The sequence below is a fragment of the Pithys albifrons genome, chromosome 7, assembly GCF_047495875.1.
Source record: "Pithys albifrons albifrons isolate INPA30051 chromosome 7, PitAlb_v1, whole genome shotgun sequence".
Classification (NCBI taxonomy): Eukaryota; Metazoa; Chordata; class Aves; order Passeriformes; family Thamnophilidae; genus Pithys; species Pithys albifrons.
In genome coordinates, this window is record NC_092464.1 from 60,383,743 (window position 1) to 60,406,868 (window position 23,126).

The 23,126-nt window shown below is 51.1% G+C and overlaps 2 protein-coding genes across 2 annotated transcripts in view; one reads left to right on the top strand and one right to left on the bottom strand.

Moving 5' to 3' along the window:
- The window catches only part of LOC139673810 (zinc finger protein 850-like), a 1,066,517-nt gene that overhangs the window by 694,422 nt on the left and 348,969 nt on the right, over nt 1–23,126 (bottom strand). The gene's annotated exons all lie outside the window — the stretch shown is intronic.
- On the top strand, nt 16,510–23,118 carry LOC139674313 (olfactory receptor 14C36-like). Its single transcript, XM_071560514.1, has 2 exons — nt 16,510–17,547; nt 23,038–23,118. Exons 1-2 carry the CDS (start codon nt 16,510–16,512, stop codon nt 23,116–23,118), a joined length of 1,119 nt encoding a protein of 372 aa, XP_071416615.1.

Sequence of the window (23,126 nt, forward strand, 5' to 3'; positions counted from 1 at the left end):
AGCTCTGCAGGTTGGGTCTCACCTGAGAGGGCAGAGGGGCAGAATCCCCCTCCCCTGCTGCTCAGGCTGCTTTGGAGGCAGCCCAGGACACCACTGGTCACCACTTGCCTTGCTGACCAAAGATCCTGGAACACATCCCCCCTGGAAAGGCCTCCTGTTACCTGGGTCAGGAAGTTTTGCTTCATGCATTCCAGGAGTCTCCTGCAGTGCCCAGAGCCCTCCATGCTGCTTTCCCAGGAGGTTTTCAGAGGATTGAATTCCCTCAGCAGGACAAGGGCCTGTGAGCTCGATGCCTCCTGTGAGCTCCAGGTGAGACCATTCCCACCTATTTCATCTCCTAAACCAGAGTCACACATCCTGTACCCTGGAGGGGATGGAAAGGAAAAGTGATTTGATGATTTAGGGAGTCTTACAGGAAGCCACTGTAACAGATGTGTGAGATGAGTGCAAAACTGATCATCCAAACCCCAGGGGTGTCACTGTCACTGGTCACTGCTCCCCTGTGTCAGGTGAGAGAGCTCCACCTCAGAAACCTCAGGGAACTCCTTGTGTGAGATGGGGCAGGGGCAGTGCTGGGCAGGAAGGGTTTAACTGGGTCCTGGGAACATTTCTAGGCAGAAATGTATCCAAAATCATCCAGAGGGAAACAAATGTTAAGCTCTTAATATTCTTTTTAGTTCTCCTCCTTGTGTTTCAGGGACACAAATACCTGATGCTCTTATGTAGGTTCCCTGGGACCCTCTGCCCAAGATCCATCTGCAGCTCCATAAAAGCTCTTGATGTCCTGCAGGTCCTGTGTGACAGCTGCCAGTGCCAGGCAAGGACCTCAAATACACCTGAGCCTCCAGCAGCACTGAGTACTGATGGTCAGTCAGTGCAGCTCAGCCTGAAACCCAAACAGTATCCTTCAATATCTTGATTTTTCAGTAACCTCTTTCTATCAATTGAAATGATTCAATACTTTCAATGAAATGTCAATACAATTTCTGCCATGTCAGAATGTGAATTTTCAGGATGTGTGTTGATTGCAGGAGAGGATTTATCAGAATCATAGAGGTGATGAGTCATTGCATCAGAGAATCACTTGGGTTGGAAAAGCCCTCCAAGGTCACCCAGTCCAACCATAACCCAGCACTGCCAAGCCCACCAATGTCCCCAGGTCCACATCCCAGGTCCCTGGGAGTGTTTCACTGACAACAAGGAGAATTTTGGGTGGGCACTTTTACACACACAGATATTGTTGTGTTCACACATCTCTGCCTGTGTTTGTGTGTGTGAATTGACTGTGATGTGAATGTTGTTATTGTGAATCTATAATTGAGTCACTGTTGAGATTGCAGCAAATTCTTTGTAATCCCTTGATAAGTGTTACATTGGTCAATGATTAAGTGCTATTAATCCCTTTTTCCCCCTTTTGTATGCAAACCCTTTGCTTTCTGACCCTCTTCCATCCCAAGTCTCTGCGTAAATCATCCCCTTTCCTTCAAAAATATATGGGCTTTTTGAGGTCCACTTAGAAATTTTCCTTCTTACTTAAACTACCAAGCTCCAATTACTACAGGTCTTCAAGACTTGAAGACAAATAAAGGAAGAGAAATATTTTTTTCTTCTGTGTTTTAATGAGCCCCACTGTGTATTTGGAGATGAGTCCATGATTCTCAGGAAGTGAGAGAAGATTGAAGAAGCTCCTCAACAAGTCAGAAGCCAAACTCCAAGTCCCCTGAAGCATCAATGGGCCCCACTGAGGGCAGGCACTGACAAAGCCTCCCCAGGGACTCCTTAGAGCAGATCCTTGGAGGCCCTGATTGCAGGGAGACAAAGGCTCTGTGCAGGCACCTGCAATGCTGAGAAAACCCTGGGCTGCTTGGAGGAAGCACAAAGGCCAAGGCCTGAGCCCCAGGCCCTGGGACAGCAGGTCCTGTCCTTCACAGGTGGCTCAGGGCTGTTTGTGGGGCAGTGGGATGGGAGGGGGAGGAACAACAAATGTCAAAACCTGTGCAACCCCTCCCAGCATCCTCAGGGAGGGCTGAGGGAGAAACAAAGTCCAGAACCTCAAAGAAAAGTTCCTTCTGGTGGCCTCAGTGGCAGAGGCACCTGCCAGAGCCCAGAGGGGCAAGGCCTGGGTGCCTTTGTGCCTTCCAGCCCTGCCAGAGCCCTTGGCCATCTGTCCTGCAGCCTGTCCTGCCCTGTCCCTGCTGCTCCTCTGGCCTTGCAGGCTGCACACACCCATCCTGCTTTGCCACCAGCCCTCCCAGCAGCATTTCTGTGCCCTCACTGATGTCTCTGAACCATCTCTGGCTGTTCCCTGGAACACAAAGCCATGAGATGATCCTGACACCCTCTGGGTGACCTCTTGCACATCAAGACTACACTTTGAATTACATTTCTTTTTCCTCACGTCCTCTCTGGACCTTCCAAGTTTGACAATGTGGGTTTCATTCCCATTCCACTACCAAGAAAAGCTCCATCTTGGCAGATCTCCTCTGGACCCTCTCCAGTTCTTTGTCATTCCTCTACAATGGGAAACCTCACAGACAGACAGACCAGTCCAGACGTGCTGACAACAGAGCTCAGTCCAGGGAGATAACAGCTCCCTTGTCTGGGTGGCCACACTCCCCTCAAGGCAGCCCCATCTCCAGTTGTCCTTATTAACTTTGATCCTGAGCCCCTGTGCCACAGGACATCCCTCACACAGCCCAGGCCCTCCTCCTCGGGGTCACTCCAGAGCTGTTCAGGTCCCTGCCCTCATCTCTGGGTCATTGTGTCCCCAGGGCAGGACTGGCCTCTTTGCCTTCTAAAACTCCAGCAGGTTTTTGTTGCCAGAGCCCAGAGCTCCTCAGGCCCCCTGAGAGGGACTCTCAGCTGGGGCAGCTCTCAGGGTGTGTGCACAGGTGGCTCAGCTGCCTCTGGGTGCCCAAGGCTGCTGCTGCCTGTCAGGGAGGTGACAGATGTGACCTGGCAGCCCCTTCCCAGCCATGGCCCCCTGGAGATGCTGAGGCCCAGCTGACTCCTCACAGCATTGCCACCCATCTGCTCCTTGTGTGCCATGAGCTGATCAGGTCCAGGTCACCTCACATTCCTCTCCAACACCTTGTGCCTGGTCTGGACCCTCCAGGTCCTTGTCCTGCTCCCAAGGGCTGTTTGGGAGTAGTTAATGGTCAAGGCTTGGGGTTTAGAGCTCAGGGTAGGGATTAGGCAGAAGTTTAGGGAGGTTTGGGGTTCTGCTGACAGTGTGTGGTTCATGATTAGGGGGAAAGATTTTTGGTCTGGGTTAGGATTAAAGCTTGGGGGTTTCATAATAATACTGCAGGTGTAGGTTTGGGATGGGCATTAGAGTACAAATAAAAGTCTGCAGTGCTGGGTTTAGGCCTTTTCCTTTGAGGTGAGATTGAGATTGGGATTAGAGGAGTGGATTCCTTTGAATGGGAGTAGCAGCACTTTTAGGTTGGGGCTTGAGATCAGAAATTGGGTAAAGGTCTGTCAGAAGTGTTTTCAAAGTCAGTGTTTCAGAACCCTCAGCATGACCTGAACCTGTTTTGACATCATCAAAATGTTTCCTCTCTGTTGTCCAAGCTCCTCTTTCCTTCCCCAGTTATCCCAGTTCCTCTCAGTCTCCCCAGAACTCCCATCTGGATGGGCTCAGCTTTGTGATGACACTGTGCAACCTCATGGAGTCAAAGGGCCATTGTGACATGCTGGGCCTCATGGACAAAATAACTGAAATGTTTCAGAACCTTATGGAATCAAGGGGTCATTTTGACACTGCTGGGTGTCATGGAAATAAAGGAACCCCGGGACACTGAGGAGCTTTTTCAAATCAAGGAGCAGTTGTGGCACTACAGGGCCTGATGGAGCCAAAGGAACCCAGGAACGATGTGGAAGCCCATGGGACCAAGAAGGCATTGGACATTCAGGGTGTCATGGAACCCGAGTGACGCTGTGACATGGAGTAACCTCATGGACTCAAGGGGCCACTGTGACACTGCAGGGGCTCATGGAGCCAAAGGAGTATGGGGACAGGGAATGAAGGGGCCATTGTGACATATTGGTCGTCATGGAAGAAAAGGGACCCTGAGTCATTTCAGAACCTCAGGAACAAAGGGGCCACTGGGACCCCAGAACTCCATGGGATCAGCAGACCCGCTGCCTCCCCCCCACTGCCACATGAACCAGAGTCGCGGCTCTGCCGCCCCTTGGGCCCCTCTGGAGTCAGCGTTTGCTTCAGCAGCACAACTTGTCTCATATGAGGCTTTTTCCAGATTTTCCTTTGCCCCCTTTCCTGTGGTTTTACTTTTTGTTCTTTGTTCCTCCAGGGGGGCAAAGGGGAATGGGAAGCACATGTTGATCAGCATTTCTATCTGTACAAAAAAGGGAGTTGGGTCAAGGGTGCGGAGAAATAAAAGCTATTTCTCTCACTCTCTGTTTTTGGTTTGCACTGTTCCCTTGGTATTGTAGTTTTGCTGCTCTATTTCTGGTCAATAAACTTATTTTTTTCATTTAATACCTCCTTGTATTTTGTCTCTGTGTATTTGTGGGGAATAAAAGGGGAAAGAGTTCGTTTTATTGGAGTTCCCATTCCAATATTGGTCTTTAAACCAAGGCTGGTTGCTCAAGGGCTCCCTGAAATTGGTATCATGCACAAAGGATTTGAAAATGCAGTTTGTCCCATAGGACTGGTGCTTCAGACCCATCCCAGGAAATCTGGCTGTGCAAGGAAACTGCTTTGTGCCCCCACCCTGCACACTCACATTCTGCAACTGGGCACTGGGATTTACGTTACCAGGACACTTCCTTGAGCACATTCCTATTGGCAACTTTGGAGAAAGCTGAAAGCCTTCCTGCCCTGCCCTCAGGAGATGCCCTTCCCTGATGGAGCTGCTGTTGTGCAGCCCAGCTGTGTCCCAGCAGTGCCCACGGCCTGTCCCTGCCTGTGAGCCCAGGACGGACATGCAGCAGGATGTGACCAAGTTGCAAGAGCACTGAGGCCTTATAGCAACAGTAGGGTTGGAAGAAGAGTGTGGAAGTGGGAAAGGAGCAGATGTAAAAGACAAAGTGCTGGTGCTCCTGGCAATGCTGCTGCGCTGTGATAGTCTTACTCTCTCCCTCTGCACACAGGCACTGCCACTGGCCTTCCTGTGGCCACAAAAGAAGGAACTTGAACAAACAAACTGTACCAATATCTTTTATTTGCTTTAAATATTAAAATGATCATTCTCTCATTTACACCACCTCCAAGTAAAACACAAAAGATTAAGGATTAAACAAAAACTGAGGATCAAAAATAAAGTTTAGTTGCACAGAACTTAAGAAGAAAAAAGAAAAAATAAGCACCATAATCATCACCCAAAACCTGAGACAGATGGTTGGACAGGTAATGAGTTTCTTTATGAGTGATTTGCACATGAAAACAGGCAGGTATTTACTGTAAAAATGCATCAAGTCATTAATTTCCTCACAGCATCCTTGAGTTCGTTATTTCTCAGGCTGTAGACGAAGGGGTTCAGTGCTGGAGGAACCACCGAGTACAGAACTGACAATGCCAGATCCAGAGATGGGGAGGAGATCGTGGGAGGCTTAAGGTAGGCAAAAAATGATGTGCTGACAAACAGGGAGACCACGGCCAGGTGAGGAAGGCACGTGGAAAAGGCTTTGTGCCGTCCCTGCTCAGAGGGGATCCTCAGCACAGCCCTGAAGATCTGCACATAGGAGAAAACTATGAAAATGAAACAACCAAAAACTAAAGAGGCACTGACCAGAACAAGCCCAAGTTCCCTGAGGTTGGAGTGTGAGCAGGAGAGCTTGAGAATCTGGGGCACTTCACAGAAGAACTGGCCCAGGGCATTGCCCTTGCACAGGGGCAGGGAAAATGTATTGGCTGTGTGCAGCAGAGCATTGAGAAAGCCACTGGCCCAGGCAGCTGCTGCCATGTGGGCACAAGCTCTGCTGCCCAGGAGGGTCCCGTAGTGCAGGGGTTTGCAGATGGCAACGTAGCGGTCGTAGCACATGATGGTGAGGAGAGAAAACTCTGCTGACATGAAGAAGACAAAGAAAAAGACCTGTGCAGCACATCCCATGTAGGAGATGGTTGTGGTGTCCCAGAGGGAGTTGTGCATGGCTTTGGGGACAGTGGTGCAGATGCAGCCCAGGTCTGTGAGGGACAGGTTGAGCAGGAAGAAGTGCATGGGGGTGTGCAGGTGGTGGTCGCAGGCTACGGCGCTGATGATGAGGCCGTTGCCCAGGAGGGCAGCCAGGGAGATGCCCAGGAAGAGCCACAAGTGCAGGAGCTGCAGCTGCCGCGTGTCTGCCAATGGCAGGAGGAGGAACTGGCTGAAGGAGCTGCTGTTGGGCATTTTGTTCCTCAGAATATTTTGATCTGTTGAGGAGGAAAAGACAGGAATTTTTTAGGCCAGATTTCTACAAGCAAAACACTGCATATGTCACAGCCACTCCACTCTCAGGCTCTCTCCCCACAGTCAGACTTCCCTGCAGCTCCTTCCCCTGAGCTCTGGGGTTTGCTGCATAAGGGGCCCATTGGAAGCAGTAACTCTGTGATGGGCTCCTGAGGAGTCCTTCTTGTTTATCATTGAGAGGGAACTCGGAACACAGGGTGATCTCTGAATGTACTCACAGAATCACAGAATATTCTGAGCTGGAAAGGACCCTCAAGGATCATGGAGTGCAACCCTTAGCCCTGCAGAGAATCATTCCCAAGAATTACAGCATGTCCCTGAGAGCTTTCTACAAGTGCATCCTGAGCTCTGTCAGCCTTGGTGCTGTGACCACTGCCCTGGGCAGCCTCTTCAAGTGCCCAATCAGTCTCTGGGAGGAGAACCTTTTTCTAATATCCAACCTTAACTTCCCTTGAAATGTTCGGTCATTCCCTCGGGTTTTGTCACTGGCCAGGGACAGAGAAGAGATCAGTATCTCTCCTTCCTTCTTCTCCTCCCTTGTGATACTTCAAAGAGCTTCTCAGCAAGGCTGTTTGCACTTTGCCAGTTGAAGAACTGAGCTGAGGGAATTATTTCTATTTGTTCACCCAGTTGCACCTGCCATAGTTAGTAATGGTTGTGGATGCTTGAAATCACTGACAATCTATTTGCTCTGTAGGTCAAGTCTTGTGCATCCTGAGAGGCAAAGGGACAGTCCCTTAGTGGAGACAGAAGAGCTGTTCTGTCCATCAGTGCTGTCCTGTGCTGGCAGCTTGGAGCTGGATGAGCATCACACACAACTGTTCCCTCAAAACAAAACTGCACACGGCTGAGAGCAGAGGAACCCAGAAATCCGAGTCCAAAGAGCAGAAAGAGAAACTCCTCACCTTTTTCATCTCTCTCCCAGACTGAGACACAGAGCAATCATTGCAGATGCCCAGAGCATTTCCATGGATTTAGCACTGAGGTGATTTCTCCATGGAGTTCCTAGGCAGCACAGAGATACTGTGGGAGAGCTGTGCCCCTTTGGAGGGCATCCTGCAACCCTGCAGGAGACCCCGGGAAACAGATGGATATCCTGAAGTTGCCTGGAGGAGTCCTGGGCACTTTGCTCCCACAGAAAAATCACTACAGCAGGACCAAAAGGGTTTGTGTCCGGACAGAAGCTGAAACTGCAACCCTGAATCCCCCTCATTGGCTCAGAAGAGCCAGTGGTGAGAACAAGGACAACACAGGCAACAGGGGATGGCAGTGAAATGCCACAATGCTCCTGCCAAGGGAGGAGGGACACACAGAGACAGATGGAAATCAGAGGCTTATCCTTACCTGGGCTCTGGCTGCTGCAGGGCAATGCACACCTGAGCCCACATGGGCCTGAGGGCAGAGGCTCTGCTTAGGCTGGGAAAGGAGCCCAGGCAGGAGTTGGCCAGGGGAAGGTGTCTGTGCCCCAGGGCCAGCAGGGAGGTGCCCACATGCCCCTCCCCAGCATTTGTGGCAGCAGCACCCTCTCCCTCCCTGCCTGTCTGTGCTGTGAGGAGCTGTTCCTGCCAGCAGCCACCTCCCTGTGCCCAGCTCAGCTCCCTCCAGTGCTCACACAGCCCATGCCCAGGGGCAGCTCTGCATGTGAAGGGGCTGGAGAGCAGATCCCAGACAAAGTGAGGTGGCTGGGGAGGGGAAGGTGTTCTGAGTGGATGTGGTTCCTGAGAAGTGCCCTTGGACATGGCAGGAGGTGGAGATGAAGCTGAGAGAAGCCCAGAGCCATTGAAGTTGAAGGACCTGCCCTGCCCTGCTCATCCCTGCCCTGCCATGAGGGGGTCATTCCTTCCACCCACACTTTCTCCCTGCAGGGCCATGGGGAGCTCCTTGGCCAGGCTGAGCTGACCCTGGCAGGCAGCAGAGCCCCTGCCCCAGCACACAGAGCCCTGGGCTGCAGGACCCTGCTCTGCAGGACAGCCCTGGGCACCCCTGGCTGCACCCCCACCCTCACACCCAACAGCCAGCCCTGGGAGAAGGGAACATTCTTGCCCTGTGTCTCTGATGGTGCAGAAGGCAAGTCCTGCTCTGGACCATGTTCTCCTGATGCACACCAGGAAATCCAGAAGAGCCATCCTGATAGGTCCTGCCAGTGGTGGCATTTGGTAGGTTTAAGACATACTTCCAGGAACTCACCTGCAGTCAGAGACTTACCCTGGCAAAGGACTGTGAAGGTTTCTCTCCTGATGAGCCCTCAGCTGTTCTCTCATCCCACGATACCTAAAACTCTTTCTTACTTCTCTTGTCTGCCCTTGCTGCCTACAGGTCCTTCCACTGGAAGAACTGTGGGAGTTCTTCTGAAAGATCCTGGATGCTGTGGGATGTGCCAGCTTTAGGAGATCCTTGCAGGAAGGGAAGATTTACTTTCCTATAGCCAGAGAATTCTTCATTCAAATACTGTGCAGTTTTCTCCTTTAATGAGAGCTCAGTCCACTCCCAGCCCAGGCTGCCTCTCACCTCTGTCCCTTCTCTGCTGTGCCCTTGGTGTGTGCAGGCAGTGCCCTGAGCCCTGCTGGGCTGTGCACAGGAGCTGCTCCTGGGCAGGGCTGTCTCTCTGCAGCGCTGCCCGCTTGCCAGGAGCTCCCTGTGTGCCAGGAGCCCGGCCCAGCTCAGCAGCACAGCAACAGCCCAGGGCATTTAATGGCCCTCTGGGGGGTTTGGTGCTGAGTCCCTGAACATCAGACCCTGAGGAAAGTTGCAGGAACCTCTTGAGAACCCAAAGTCAGATTCAAACTGTAAAGTTTCTTGTAGTGCTAATGGGTCCCACTGAGGGACACAACTGAGAAATCATCTTACAGGATCTTGTAAAAGTGCAAACCTGGAAACAGCGATGACAGGGCACAGAATCTTAGATCCATCAGGGTTGGAACAGACCTTCAAATCTTTATGTCCAACTCTGAATGCAGCACCACCATAATCACCCGTAAACCATATCCAGTAGTGATGTATCCAGACGCCATGTGAACACTTCCAGAGACACCACCACCTTCCTGGGCTACTTATTTCAGTGCATAAACTCTCTCTCAGTGAAAAAAGGTTTTTTTTAATACGTAATCTGAACCTTGATCGATGCACTTTAAGGCCATTTCCTCTCTTCCTCTCACTGTAGCCTTGGTAGAACAGACCAAATTCCACCCCACTAGAACCTCCTTTTGGGTCTTCATAGATAGCAACAAGGTCCTTCCTGACCCTCCTCCTCTCCAGACTCAAGAACACCAGTTCCCTCAGCTGTTCCTCATGACCCATTTTCTCGAACCCTCCTCTCTAGGGGGAGTCCCCTACACCCATCTGGGCTGTGGACTGGTGGTCAGAAGAGCTCCAGCACAGCAGACATCAGAAGGCTTGATCAGAAGGCTCACATCTTAGGGAGTTTATTCAGATAGGTTAACAGACAGTTCTCATAGCTCATAGTAGAAGAAGTTAGTTCCTTTTACATCAGTAGATCTAGATCTGACTCACTCTCACATCCTAGTAAGTCTCTCTCTCACGCAGTAATGTCCACACCTTTTAAGCACTCTCATATCCAACATGCCAACACATCATTGGTTAACCAATTCACCTGGCATACACCACAGCCTCTCATTGGTCACTGGCCACCACACATACTCCAGGTAGCTCTGTTCTCTTTAAGGTAGAACTCCAAACAGCTTTCCTTAAGGGATGCACTTACACTCACCCCCACACTCCCCCAGCTCCATTCCCTTCCCTGGACACACTCCAGCCCCTCAATGTCCTTTTTGCAGTGAGGGGCCCAGAATTGGACATAGCACTGAAGGTGGGGCCTCACCAGTGACCAGTGCAGATGGAAATCACTGTGCTGGTTGTGCTGTCCACCTTATTCCTGACACTGGTCAGGATGCCACTGCCCTTCTTGCTCACCTAAGCACACACGACTCATATCCAGCCACTCTCAACCATCACCCCTAAGTCCTATCCTGCTGAGCAGCTCTCAAGCTACTCTGCCCCCATCCTGGAGCATTCCATGGGGTTGTTGTGATCCAAAGGCAGGACCCGACACTTGGTTTTTTTGATCCAGCTTGTCCAGATCCCTCTGCAGAGCCTTCCTGCCCTCCAGCACATCCACAAACACATAAAACTTGGTGCTGTCCATGAATTTACTGAGGGTGCACTCCATCCCCTTGTCCAGATTATCAATAATAATGTTAAACAGGACCAACCCCAACACTGAGCCTTGAGGAACCTCACTAGTGACCAACCCACCTGGATTTAGTTCCATTCCCCACCAATCTCTGGGCCATCAGACAGTTTTTCACCCAGCAAACAGTTCCCTCATCCCAGCCATGAGCAGCCAGTTTCTGCAGGAGATGCTATGGGAGGTGGTGCCAAAGGCTTGACTGAATTCCAGAGAGACACATCCACAGCCTTTCCCTCATCTCCTGAGTGGGTCATTTTGTCACAGAAGGAGATCAGGTTGGTCAGGTAGGATCTGCCTTTTCCAAACCCAGTCGGGCTGGGCCTGATTCCTTGGTTTTCCTGTTAGTGCTGTCTGATGGCACTCAGGATGATCTGCTCCATGGACTTCCCTGGCACCAAGGTCAGGCTGACAGGCCTGGACTTGTCCAGATCCTCCTTCCAACCCTTCTTGTGGATGGGCATCACAGTTTCTGATTTCCAGTCAGCTGGGACTTCTCCAGTTCACCAAGGGCTGTTGGGCAATGAGTGAAAGTGGCTTGGCCAGCTCTTTCTCCAGCTCCCTCAGCACTCTCAGGTGCATCCCATCTCAGCCAGGGACTTGTGGAAGTCTCAATGGCAGAGCAGGTCACTCATCATTTACCCCTGGATTTTACAGGAGCTTCACTCAAACTCTCATCACCAACTTCTAGCCCTGGGATCTGGGTATCCTGAGGACAAATGGGTTTAGTGTAGAGGCAAAGAAGGCATGAGGTCCCTCATCATTTTCCTCCTGCCCTGACCCTGCACTGCCTCTGCATGCAGCAAAGGATGGAGACTCTCCTGAGCCCTCCTGCTACCCATGGATTTAGAGACACACTTTTGTTTTCTTTAAGTGCAGAGCAAAACTCAGTTCCTGTTTGTCTTCAGCCCTTCAAATTTTCTCCCAGCATAACCTCACAATATCCCTGTAGTCCCCTAAGTTTTCTGCCCATCTTCCCAGAGGTGAAAAACTGTCTTTTTTTCCCCCTAAATTCCAGCCTAAGTTCTCTGTTTAACCAGGCCATGCTTTTTGCCCTTTGACTTGTCTTATGGCACAAAGGCAGAGCTCCTGGAGCTTTCAGATTATTCTTCTTAAAGTACCTCCAGCCTCACTGCCATTCAGTGTCTCTGTGCCCAAGATGGCCCCGACCACCACATCGCCCACCAGTCACAGAATCATAGAATGGTTTGAGTTGGAAGGGACCTTAAAGAGCATCTTGTTCCAACTCCCTGCAATGGGCAGGGACACCTTCCACTAGACCGGGTTGCTCAGAGCCTCATCCACAACTTCTGAGGATGGGGCAGTCAGAACTTCTCTGAGCAACCTGTGCCAGGGCATCACCATCCTCACTGTAAAGAATTTCCTCTAAATGTCTTGTCTAACCCTTCCTTCTGTCAGTGTGAAGCCATTTCCCCCGTCTCCTGTCACTCCAGGACCTTGGAAGTAGTCTTTCTCCATCTTTCTTTTAGGCTCCCTTCAGGTCCTGGAAGGCCACAATTAGGTCACCCCACGACCTTCTGTTCTCCAGGGTGAACAATCCCAATTCTCTCAGCCTTCCCTCATGGCAGAGCTGCTCCATCCCTCTGATCATCCTGGTGGTCTCCTCTGGACTCGCTCCAACAGCTCCTTGTCCTTGCTGTGCTGGGACCCCAGAGGTGGAGGCAGCTCTGCAGGTGGGGCAACATCCAACCAGGTGTGTTCCAGCAAGGACAGTGTGGAACCTCCTGGAACCAAAGGGACATTGTGACATCACAGAACCTCCTGGAACTCAAGGGATATTATGAGATGACAGAACCTCATGGAATCATAGGGCAATTGTGACAAACTGTGCCTCATGCATCAATAGGAACCCTGAGATATTTTGGAACCTCCTTGAATGAAGGGGCCTTTGTGACACTGCAGAGAGTTATGGAGCCCAAACTACCCTGGGGTCGCTGCTGAACACCATGGAATCAAAAGTCCATTGTCATACTGCAGGGGTTAATGGAACTGAAAGAACCCTGGGAGACTGAAACCTTCTGGAATCAAGGGGCCATTTAGACACTGAAGAGCCTTGTGGAGCCAAAGGGACCCTGGGGCACTGTGGAACCTCAGGGAACCAAGGGGCCTTTGTGACTTGTGGGGGCTCCTGGAATCAAATGAACCCCACGACATTTTGGAACCTCATGGCATCAAGAGGCCATTGTGGCACTGCAGAGCCTTATGGACCATGACAGGATGTTCTGCCCTGATCAGGCCCAGAATCCACTCAGAGAATGCAAACAATGCAGGCTCTCTGGGCTGAGTTACTGCTGGCACCAAGGGGCTGTTTGGGTGTTGAATTCTGCTAAAACCAGCCTGGTTCACTAAACTGCAAATGCCCATCCTGCTTTTTGGAACAGGATCTGACAGAGAAGCTGCTCACTGGCCTGGAAACATGTGACTAGCAACCCCTGACAGTGTATCCATAAAAGCTCAGTCCAACTTCCATATGGCAGATCCTTCCACAGACTGCCTTGAAGCATGTGGAGCTTCTCCCATGAAGCAGGGATGGCTCTTCATGGTCACTGCCCAGGGGTTAAGGGAAGGAGAGAGATCTGCCTTCTTTAGTTGTGTGAGAGTTTCATCAGTCCCTTTTTAATGATTGTTTCTTTTTGCTGCTTTTGATCAACTGCATTAAAATTATTGTTTTGATACAGTGCACTGCACTATTTTATGCTATAATATACTCTACTAGGAGGCTTTAGCTTTTCCACAGTGTATTAAATATTTAAGAAAATATCTGTTCACTTGTCTACTTTTCTGTCTGCTCATTTATCATAATATATAATGCAATTTATATAAGTGGATCTCATTTGCAGTCATTAAAACATGTGAGGAAAAGTGATTCAATCACCCCTCTATAATTCCTGAAATGACCCCTTGATTCCATGAGGTTCCACAGCGTGACAATGAATCCATTGTATCAATAAGACTCTGCAGTGTCACACTGGGCTGTTCATTCCATGAGGTTCCACAGTGTCCCAGTGGTGGTGTCAGAGATGGTGGAGCTTTTCTTTTTGTGGTCAGAATAGAATGAGAAAAAAATAATGTCACCAAGGGCATCTGGGAAGGTCCAGACTGGATATGTGAAGAAAGAAATTTCTCTTCAAGACAAGTGCTCTGATACAAAGCATCGCCCAGAAAGAGTCTGGATCAGCCCAAGGCTTTGTGTGCCAAGGCAGAGCCAGGGAGGAGGGAGAGATGTCAGTGCAGGAAGGGGCCAGCGAGGTGGGGCAGCCGGGGGATGCCGACAGCCTGCAGGGAAAGGGGCAGGGCATGGACACCGTAGGACAGCCTGGGCTGGAGAGGAGACAGGGATGTACAGAAGCTGAAAGGCCCCAAGAGAGCCAAGTTGTGCAGGCCTTTGGCCATGGCTGCTGTGTGTGCCCCTGATGGCATGAGGAGACAAGTGAGCCTTGCAGCCCTGGGGCCTCATTGCCTCCTTATCCCTGCTCAGCAGCCTGGGAGGTGCCACCCCATTGTGCTGCCCTTGGCATTGCACATCCCACATCCCAGTGCCCCAGGAAGAGCTCAGAGCAATGAGGGAGGGAGAGGATCTCCCTTCCCAGAGTCTGAGGGTCATGGTTGTGACCTTTGGGTTAATGAAATGCCTCTTACTTTCCTCAGCATCAGAGTGACCTTTCTTTCCTTGTCCATATTGGTCATCATTGTCTCTTTGTTTTCTAACTGGAATCTGGGGACACTTTCTCAGTTATGTCCCTCAGAGGGACCCATTAACAACAAAAGAAACTTTAAAGTTTGATTCTGACTTTGCTTTCTCAAGAGGGTCCTGCAACTTTCCTCAGGGTCTGATGTTCAGGGACTGAGCACCAAACCCCCCAGAGGGCCATTAAATGCCCTGGGCTGTTGCTGTGCTGCTGAGCTGGGCCGGGCTCCTGGCACACAGGGAGCTCCTGGCAAGCGGGCAGCGCTGCAGAGAGACAGCTCTGCCCAGGAGCAGCTCCTGTGCACAGCCCAGCAGGGCTCAGGGCACTGCCTGCACACACCGAGGGCAGAAAAGCAGGGCAGAGAGAGGTTACACACAGTCTGGGCTGTGAGGAAAGTTGAGAGGAAGATCCACAGAAGAGGAATCTTTCCAGGCTTTCAGAAGGTAAGTCTGCATGAAGGACAATGTATGTGCAGTTTGTGGGAAGATCTCCCAACGCTGGCACATCCCACAGCCTGGGGGGTTTCTAATGTGGGATATCACAGTGTCTCTGGTGCTGAAGAGGAGGACGGGCTGCAAAGCAGGGACTCTCTGCTGCACCATCCCAGGGACATCCCAGCAGGGTTCCCTCCTCCCAGGGATGGCTGTAGGGTTTGAACCCTGTCTGTGGCATCCAGGCTGCCCCAAACTGTCCTGCAGAGCAGGGTCCTGCACCCCAGGGTGCTGTGCCAGGGCAGGAGCTCTGCCCCCTGCCAGGGGCAGCTCTCAGCTGGTCTGGGGAACTCCCTCAGTGCTGGGGGAGAGGCTGTGTGTGGAAAGAGCAAACCCTGACAGGGCAGGGCAGGGCAGGGCAGGTTTGTTCAGCTATCAAGTGAGAGTTTCATAGGTGAGGACTGCTTACAGAACCAGAGCACTCAGGGATATTTTCCAGGGGATACTTCAAGGACAAGCTGAAAGGAGGGATTTCTATCAGGCTTTCAAGCCACATGCCTGGTGGTTTGAGTTGCAGAGGGAACACTGAGGAGCTGAACAGGGGCTGAGAACTACCTGGCATTGCTGGTGTCTGGGAGGTGGCACAGCTGGCTCAGGGTGACACTGCCCTGAGTGCCCACCTGGTTCTGCCCTGGCTTCTCCCAGCCGGACCCTCAGTGTGCATTTCCTTTTTCCTCAACTTGCTCATGTTGCTGGGGTTGTTTCCTCCTTCTCTCAGTCAGGCTCACTGGGAATGGGAGTTCAAGCTACAGAGTCAATCACTGATCCTGTGATCCCCCTCAGGCAGGTGGGTCCCTGGGAATGAGACATTCCAATTTTCCTCTGAGCTGTGGGGCTGTCAGTAGTGAATTCTGTGTGCCTGGAGAATGAGGTGTGTTTCCCAGAATCAAACCCCATTGTCAGGACACTTGGCTCTTCTCTGAGATGTCCTTACAAGCTGGGAGCTGCCCTCAAGAATGCAAATCACCTTCATAGCACAATTGTGTTATCTGAAATCCCCAGTGCAGAGGGGCAGAGATGCTGTGCCCATCCCAGGAAATGCTGTTGAGTTGGTGGGATGAGCCATGTGTGTCCTTGAGACCTTGAGCCAGGATGAGACATTGAGTGGTCTGTGATGGATCTCTCTGCTCTCAACAGTGTCTAGTGGAATTTCAGACAAAAATGGGAGTCTGATCACTCTGTCTGAGGAAGGTCCAAGTCCAGGGTAGCTGGAACATGGAAGAGGGAGAGAGCAGCTCCCCTCACTCTGCACTAAGCCACAGACATCGTCCTGTTCGGAAAGCCCTGCTATGCTCTTCCTCAGGGCAGCACAAATGCTGAGGGGTTCTGCCATCCAGGAAAACTCCACAGGGAAGATGAGGAGAGTCAGAAACAAAACACCCAAACCTCTGAAACTGCCTTCTGGAATCCTGAAATCTTCTCAAAACTGGGAGTGCAGATGCCCATGAGAACTTTTGCTTTAGGAGCAGTTTCATCTGACACAGCTGAACACCAGGATGGGCTCAGTCCCCACCATGGCCATGACCTACCCTGGAGCAGAGCAGGCCTGACCCTCACAGCCAGTGGGCAGAGGGGCTGCTCGTCATAAGAAATGTAGTGAGCACCAAGCAGGGCTCCAGCCATGGATATGAAGCAAAGTTTCCTGAAAAAGGAAAAGTGGGGAGCGTGAGCAGAAGGGAAAGGGGTATTGGGATATGGCTGTGATTATTCTCAGAAATATCTCATCTGATTTGTCACTGTTATTCCCTTCTTGGACAGTGCCCAACCTCCAGAGGCAGCAGATGCCCAACAGCAGCTCCATCAGCCAGTTCCTCCTCCTGCCATTGGCAGACACGCGGCAGCTGCAGCTCCTGCACTTGTGGCTCTTCCTGGGCATCTTCCTGGCTGCCCTCCTGGGCAACGGCTTCATCATCAGCGCCGTAGCCTGCGACCACCACCTGCACACCCCCATGCACTTCTTCCTGCTCAACCTGTCCCTCACAGACCTGGGCTCCATCTGCACCACTGTCCCCAAAGCCATGCACAACTCCCTCTGGGACACCACAACCATCTCCTACATGGGATGTGCTGCACAGGTCTTCTTCCTTATTTTCTTCATTGGAACAGAGTATTCGCTCCTCACCATCATGTGCTACGACCGCTACGTTGCCATCTGCAAACCCCTGCACTACGGGACCCTCCTGGGCAGCAGAGCTTGTGCCCACATGGCAGCAGCTGCCTGGGCCAGTGGCTTTCTCAATGCTCTGCTGCACACAGCCAATACATTTTCCCTGCCCCTGTGCCAGGGCAATGTCCTGGGCCAGTTCTTCTGTGAAATCCCTCAGATCCTCAAGCTCTCCTGCTCACATTCCTACCTCAGGGAACTTGGGCTCATTGTGGTTAGTGTCTGTTTAGGTTTTGGCTGCTTCATTTTCATGGTTTTCTCATATGTGCAGATCTTCAGGGCTGTGCTGAGGATCCCCTCTGAGCAGGGACGGCACAAAGCCTTTTCCACGTGCCTCCCTCACCTGGCCGTGGTCTCCCTGTTCCTCAGCACTGCCATGTTTGCCTACCTGAAGCCTCCCACCATCTCTTCCACATCCCTGGACCTGGTGGTGTCAATTCTTTACGCAGTGATTCCTTCAGCACTCAACCCCCTCATCTACAGCCTGAGGAACCAGGAGCTCAAGGATGCCCTGAGGAAAATGATGACTGGATGCTTTTCAGCAGCAAGAACCTCCCAGTTTTCTTCTGTACAGTGTTCACAATAAAACTCATGACAGGCTCAGTTGCCTCCCCAGGGTTTTCTTGGTGGTCAGTTGTTTGGTTTTTTTCCTAAGGTTGTTCTCAATGAAATTTTGTTATTCATCCTCTCATCTAAATCACTGTCTCTTTTTTTAATTTAACTCTTTCAATCTTTAATTGAGTAATTGTGCTATCTTTATATTTAAACAAAATAAACTCTCTTGCATTAGCCTTGTGTGTCTGAGGAGGTTATTGGAGATCATTGGATTTTTCCTTTGAGACTTTCAGGCACCTACTGTACAGTTCCATGTGTGCAGAGAAGGGCAAAAGAGTCCCAGCACAGCAGCACTGCCAGGGAGCACCAGCACTGGGCCTTTGCTGACCTGCTCTCTTTCCACTTGTACACTCTCCTGCAGAGCCCCTGGGCTGGACTAAGGCCTTGGTCCTCTGCCAGCTGGGACACAGACCTGCTGCGTGTCCATCCTGGGCTCACAGGCAGGGACAGGTCATGGGCACTGCTGGGACACAGCTGGGCTCCACAACAGCAGCTCCATCAGGAAAGGGCTTCTCCTTAGCTCAGGACATGCAGTCTTAGGGCTTTTTGCAAGGTCACTCTCAAGAACATGCCAAGGAAGAGACTCTGTAGAGGCTCCTTGTTTGCTTGTTCTCCAGGGGCTCTAAACCTGCATGTGAACCAGCAAACAGAGCCCTGTAACTGCAGGGGCTACAGCAGGAAACAGGGAAAATGATCTGGTGAGTGTTCTGTGTTACCCTCAGTGAACACACTACTGCTACCCATGACAACAATAGCAGTAATAAAAGCTGGAACTATAACAAAAAATCCCACAAGAAGCACATGAGGTGCACAACACCATTGCTCCACTGCTCACCACTCAGTGCCCAATGCTCAGCCCAGCCCAGACACAGATCAGCCCTTCCTGACCAACCCCCCATTAACACCCTGAGCACGGCCCTGCATCAAAGGGAACATGCCTTGGGCCAGTTGGGCTCAGCTGTCCTGGCCCTGCTCCCATTCCTGGAACCCTGAGAAGATCATTGGAGGCCATGATTGAACAAACCTCTCACAGACTCCAAACCAAAAGCAAAACTCAAAGCACCTGGAAAAACCTGCAGCCCCTGAAGCTTTAAGGAGGCCCCCCAAGGGCCATTCCTGACAAAGCCTCCCCAGGGACTCATCCCAGCAGATCCTTGGAGGCCACGACTGCAGGGAGGCAAAGGCTCTGAGCAGCAGCTCAGGTGCAGAGCAAAGCCTGGCTTGGCTGGAGGCAGCAGAAAGGCCCAGCCCTGACCCCCAGCCCAGGGAAGGCACATCCTGTCCCTCACACCTTGCTCAGGGCTCTGCTGGGGGCACTGGCATGGGGGGTGATGCTGAGGGCAGGACAAGATAAAGAGAATCAGGAGGGGAGGGGGCAGGTGAAGAAGCCAGTCTTTCAACAAAGAAATTGAAAGGAGTGACACAAATGAAAACAGGAAACCAAAGTTACCTGGCGCCTGAACTCAACAAAACTTTCAAACTTGTGAAAAGATTCCAGCTGCCAGCCAGGTGAGTGGATTTCCATCTGGCTTCTTCCATGCTGGGATAGTGGGGCTGATAGTCAGCAGTTGCAAGGTCATGAAGCCCAAAAGCTGAGATTCCTTTGCTAGAGGTTAGGAAATTGAAAGAGGAATTGGAAAAGAAGGAGAAATTTACAGTCTCTGCAGATGACTCTTCTCAAGCGTGAGGGGAAGAGATCCATTTCAGGAAGATGTCGTGAACTCCCCAGGAAAGTGAAGCTCTGGAAACAAAAGTATCCAGTACTTGAGGGAATTACCTGCACTGGAAATCATCTATAGTGACCTAAAAATTGAAAACACCCCTAAAGACTCAGAGGATGTTCCTTGCATAGTGGCCATGAGGAGGTTCAAAGCACTCCTGGATCACATTCCAACAGCCTGATGGCATTGTATTCCCTCCAAAGGGATACACCAGGAGATGGCACCCTCCTGGATCTGAAATGTAGTAGAAACTCTGGGCACTTCCTCACCCCCATGGCCCAGCAGCTCAGCTCTCAGGGGCAGCCCAGGAGATCAGTCCTCTCCTGCCCCAGCCAGAGGGAAAGGGAGCCCCAAGCACAGGCCACGTGGTGATCTCTGGTTCTTTCTGCATGGCCAGAGGGAAACATGAGGAAGTGGGATGGTGAACCCACCTCTGAGCTGGGAGCCCATGGAGGTGAACTGAGAGGGAAGAGAGCTGTGGAGAAGGGGTCAGCCAAGAAGGATGTCCATGTAGTTGCTGCAGGGATACAAGAAAGCAATCAGAAATCTCCCAGGCATAAAAGGACTAAAATCAACTCTTTTGATCCTGGTAACAGGACTTCTGGTCTGGTATCACAGAGGTCAGACAGTGAATACTCTGGCCAGGAACAGGAATAGAGGGTTCCTGCCTTTGGCCAGGAGGAGAAAACGGATGACCAGGCACACTGCACTGTGTGGATTCAATGGCCTGGCACAGCAGATCCACAGAGGTGTAAAGCTTTAGTAGACACTGGTGCCCAGTGCACACTGATGGCATCAGGGCACAGGAGTGCAGAACCCTCTGGATCTCTGGAGTAGCAGGGGGATGCCAGGAGTTGTCTGTGTTAGAGACTGAGGTGAGTTTAGGAGGGGAGAAGTGGGAAAAGCCCCACATTGTGTCTGTCCCAGACTGGCCTTGTTTTCTGGACACTCTGCTCAAGGTGCCCCAGGAAACTCATCACAGACCAGCCCCTCCCAATGACCATTCCCAGCACTGGTTTGTCACCCACCTCTGAGAGGTGGTTTGTTCCTTCCCAGAGGGACATCAAGTGACTGGGCCAGAAGTGCAAGAGATCCCAAGTCTTTGTCCCCTCAGGCACAGCATCATCTGTGCCACCAAGGGCTGTGAGCAGACCTGCTGTGCTGAGGCTCTGGGGGCTCATGGCCTCCTGGCACAGCCCCAGGAAGGCTGGGCACTGTCACCCCTTGTCCTGCCCTCAGCATCACCCCCCATGCCAGTGCCCCCAGCAGAGCCCTGAGCAAGGTGTGAGGGACAGGATGTGCCTTCCCCGGGCTGGAGGTCAGGGCTGGGCCTTTCTGCTGCCTCCAGCCAAGCCAGGCTTTGCTCAGCACCTGAGCTGCTGCCCAGAGCCTTTGCCTCCCTGGAGTCATGGCCTCCAAGGGTCTGCTGGGGTGAGTCCCTGGGGAGGCTTTGTCAGGAATGGCCCTGTGGGGTTCCTTAAAGCTCCAAGGGACTGCAGGTTTTTCAAAGTACTTTGACTTTTGCTTTAGGTTTGGAGTTTCTTAGAGATTTGTTCAGTTAAGGCCTCCAATTATCAGCTGTAACGAGTCCCTTGAGATTCTTAGTCAGTATCAACACTCAGTGGGGCTTGTTAATGCTTCAAGGTACTCAAAGCTTATTGAGGTGCTTCTTTTTGACACCCAGTCTGTGAGAGGTTTGCAATATCATGGCCTGCAATGATCTGCTTTAATTAGTCCCTTGAGAGGCTTTGTCAGTAACAGCCCACAATGAGGCTTGTTAATGCTTCAAGGGACTCAACATTTATTAAGGTACTTTCCCTTTCCTTTTGAAACCGAGTCTATGAGAGGTTTGTTCAATCAGAACTTCCAATTATCTCCTCCTACCAGTCTGTGAAGAGCCTGTATTGGGAATGGCCCTCAGTGGGACCCATTAGTGCTTTGAGATACTTTGTGATTTTCTTCTGACTTTGACATATGGAAAGGTTTGTGCAATCTCCTCTCAGGACCTGAGGCTCAAGGGCTCAGCACCAAATGCACCACGGGGCTTGTTAAGATAAAGCAAGATCTGATGATGGCTCTTTCTGAGTTTGTCCTCTAATCAAGGAGAGTTAATTAAGAAAGATGCCTCATACAGTTTTGGAAAACAGGTTTGAAAGAACTTCTAAAAATGTGTATTCTTATTTTAAGTGCTTTGGATAATTATTTTCTTTTTAGAGAAGAGGTGATTGCAGCATTCTCTGATTGATATTGGCCCAGGTTCTCTCCTAAGAAGGTCTGGACTAATTGGAGAGCAATCCCTTGAGGTTTGAGAGTGTGGACAACCTTGCTCCACAACTCCCCAGCATCATCATGTCCCTCATTAGTCAACTGGGACCTGCTTTGCTCTGAGAACTGACTGAACATAGGCAGAGAGGGATTTTTCCTCTATTTTTGCTGCAATGTGAAACTCATAAGTTTCACCATTGAAAATAAACACACTCCTTGGACTTTCACCTCACATCCCCCCAGTTTTACCCCAAATCCCCAGGATTCCACTCAAAATCCCATAATTATCCTCAAAATTCCTTTAATTCCACCGAAAGATACCCTGATTTTCACCTCATACCACAATGGTTCTACTCCAAGTTGCTTTAATTCCAACTCATATCTCTATAAACCCATCAAAGTCCTGCTGATTTTGCCTCAAATCTCTCGTGTCTTCCACCCAAAATTCTATTAATTCCACATAAAACACCTCTGATTTACCCCCAAATCCACTTAATTTTGCTGAAGATCTCCATTATTTTTGCCCAGAGTTCCCTTAATTCCATCTATAACCTCCCCAATCCCATATATTTCACTAAAAATTACTTTAATTTCACCGAAATTTTCTCAACTCTCTTTATTTCCACCTCAAATCTTCTTAACTAAGTGCAAAATTTCCTTATTTCTACCCAACATATCCCTAATTCCATCCCAAATCTCTGACCTCCACTCAAAAATTCCTTAATCCCTCTTACAATCCCAAGTAATTCATCCCAAATTCTGAAGGTTCCACAGAAATCCCCTTAATTTCACATAAGGATTATTTAATTCCATCCCAAATCCCTTAATTCCACCCAAAGTCTCCTAATTTCACCTCAAATCCACTGAATTCCACTCTGAATTCCCTCAATTCCACACAAAATCCCTTCCCCAACTCACCAGCTCCCCAAGTGCCCCCAAATCACCCCCGACCCCCAAGTGTCCCTTTGGAGCCCCAAATCCCGGGGAAGGGCCCATGGGAAGGGGGGGCTGGGGGGCTTTGGGGAGGTTGGGGTGGATTTGGGGGCCTGGAAGGCACTTGGGGGGCACTTGGGGGTCCCATTGGGGTGTGAGGGGAACTTATGGGGCACTGGAAAAGAACTTGGGTGTCCGAGGGGACCCTTGGGGGGTCACTCGAGTGTCCAGGGACGGAGTCTGGGGGTCTAAAGAGGATTTTAGGGGTCACTTGTAAGTCCTGGATGAACTTGGGGGTCACTTGGGGGTCCAGGGAGGTGATTTGGGAATCCTGAGTGGGTATTGGGGGAGCACTTGGGGGTCCTGGGGCCCTTCTGGGGGGGCGGGAGTTGTAGTCCCACCTGTGATTGGCCAGAGCGGGCCGCGGGGCATGACGGGAGATGTAGTACGGGACAGGCTCAAAATGGCGCGGACTCCATGCCCATCACCGCCCCCCTGCATGCCTGAATGCTGATTGGCTGCAGGAGGTGACGGGCAGGCGCAGCGCCCAATCAGAGGCGGCAGAGACGGAGGGCGGGACTCGAGGGCGCTGCCGGGAGAGTTGAGCAATGGC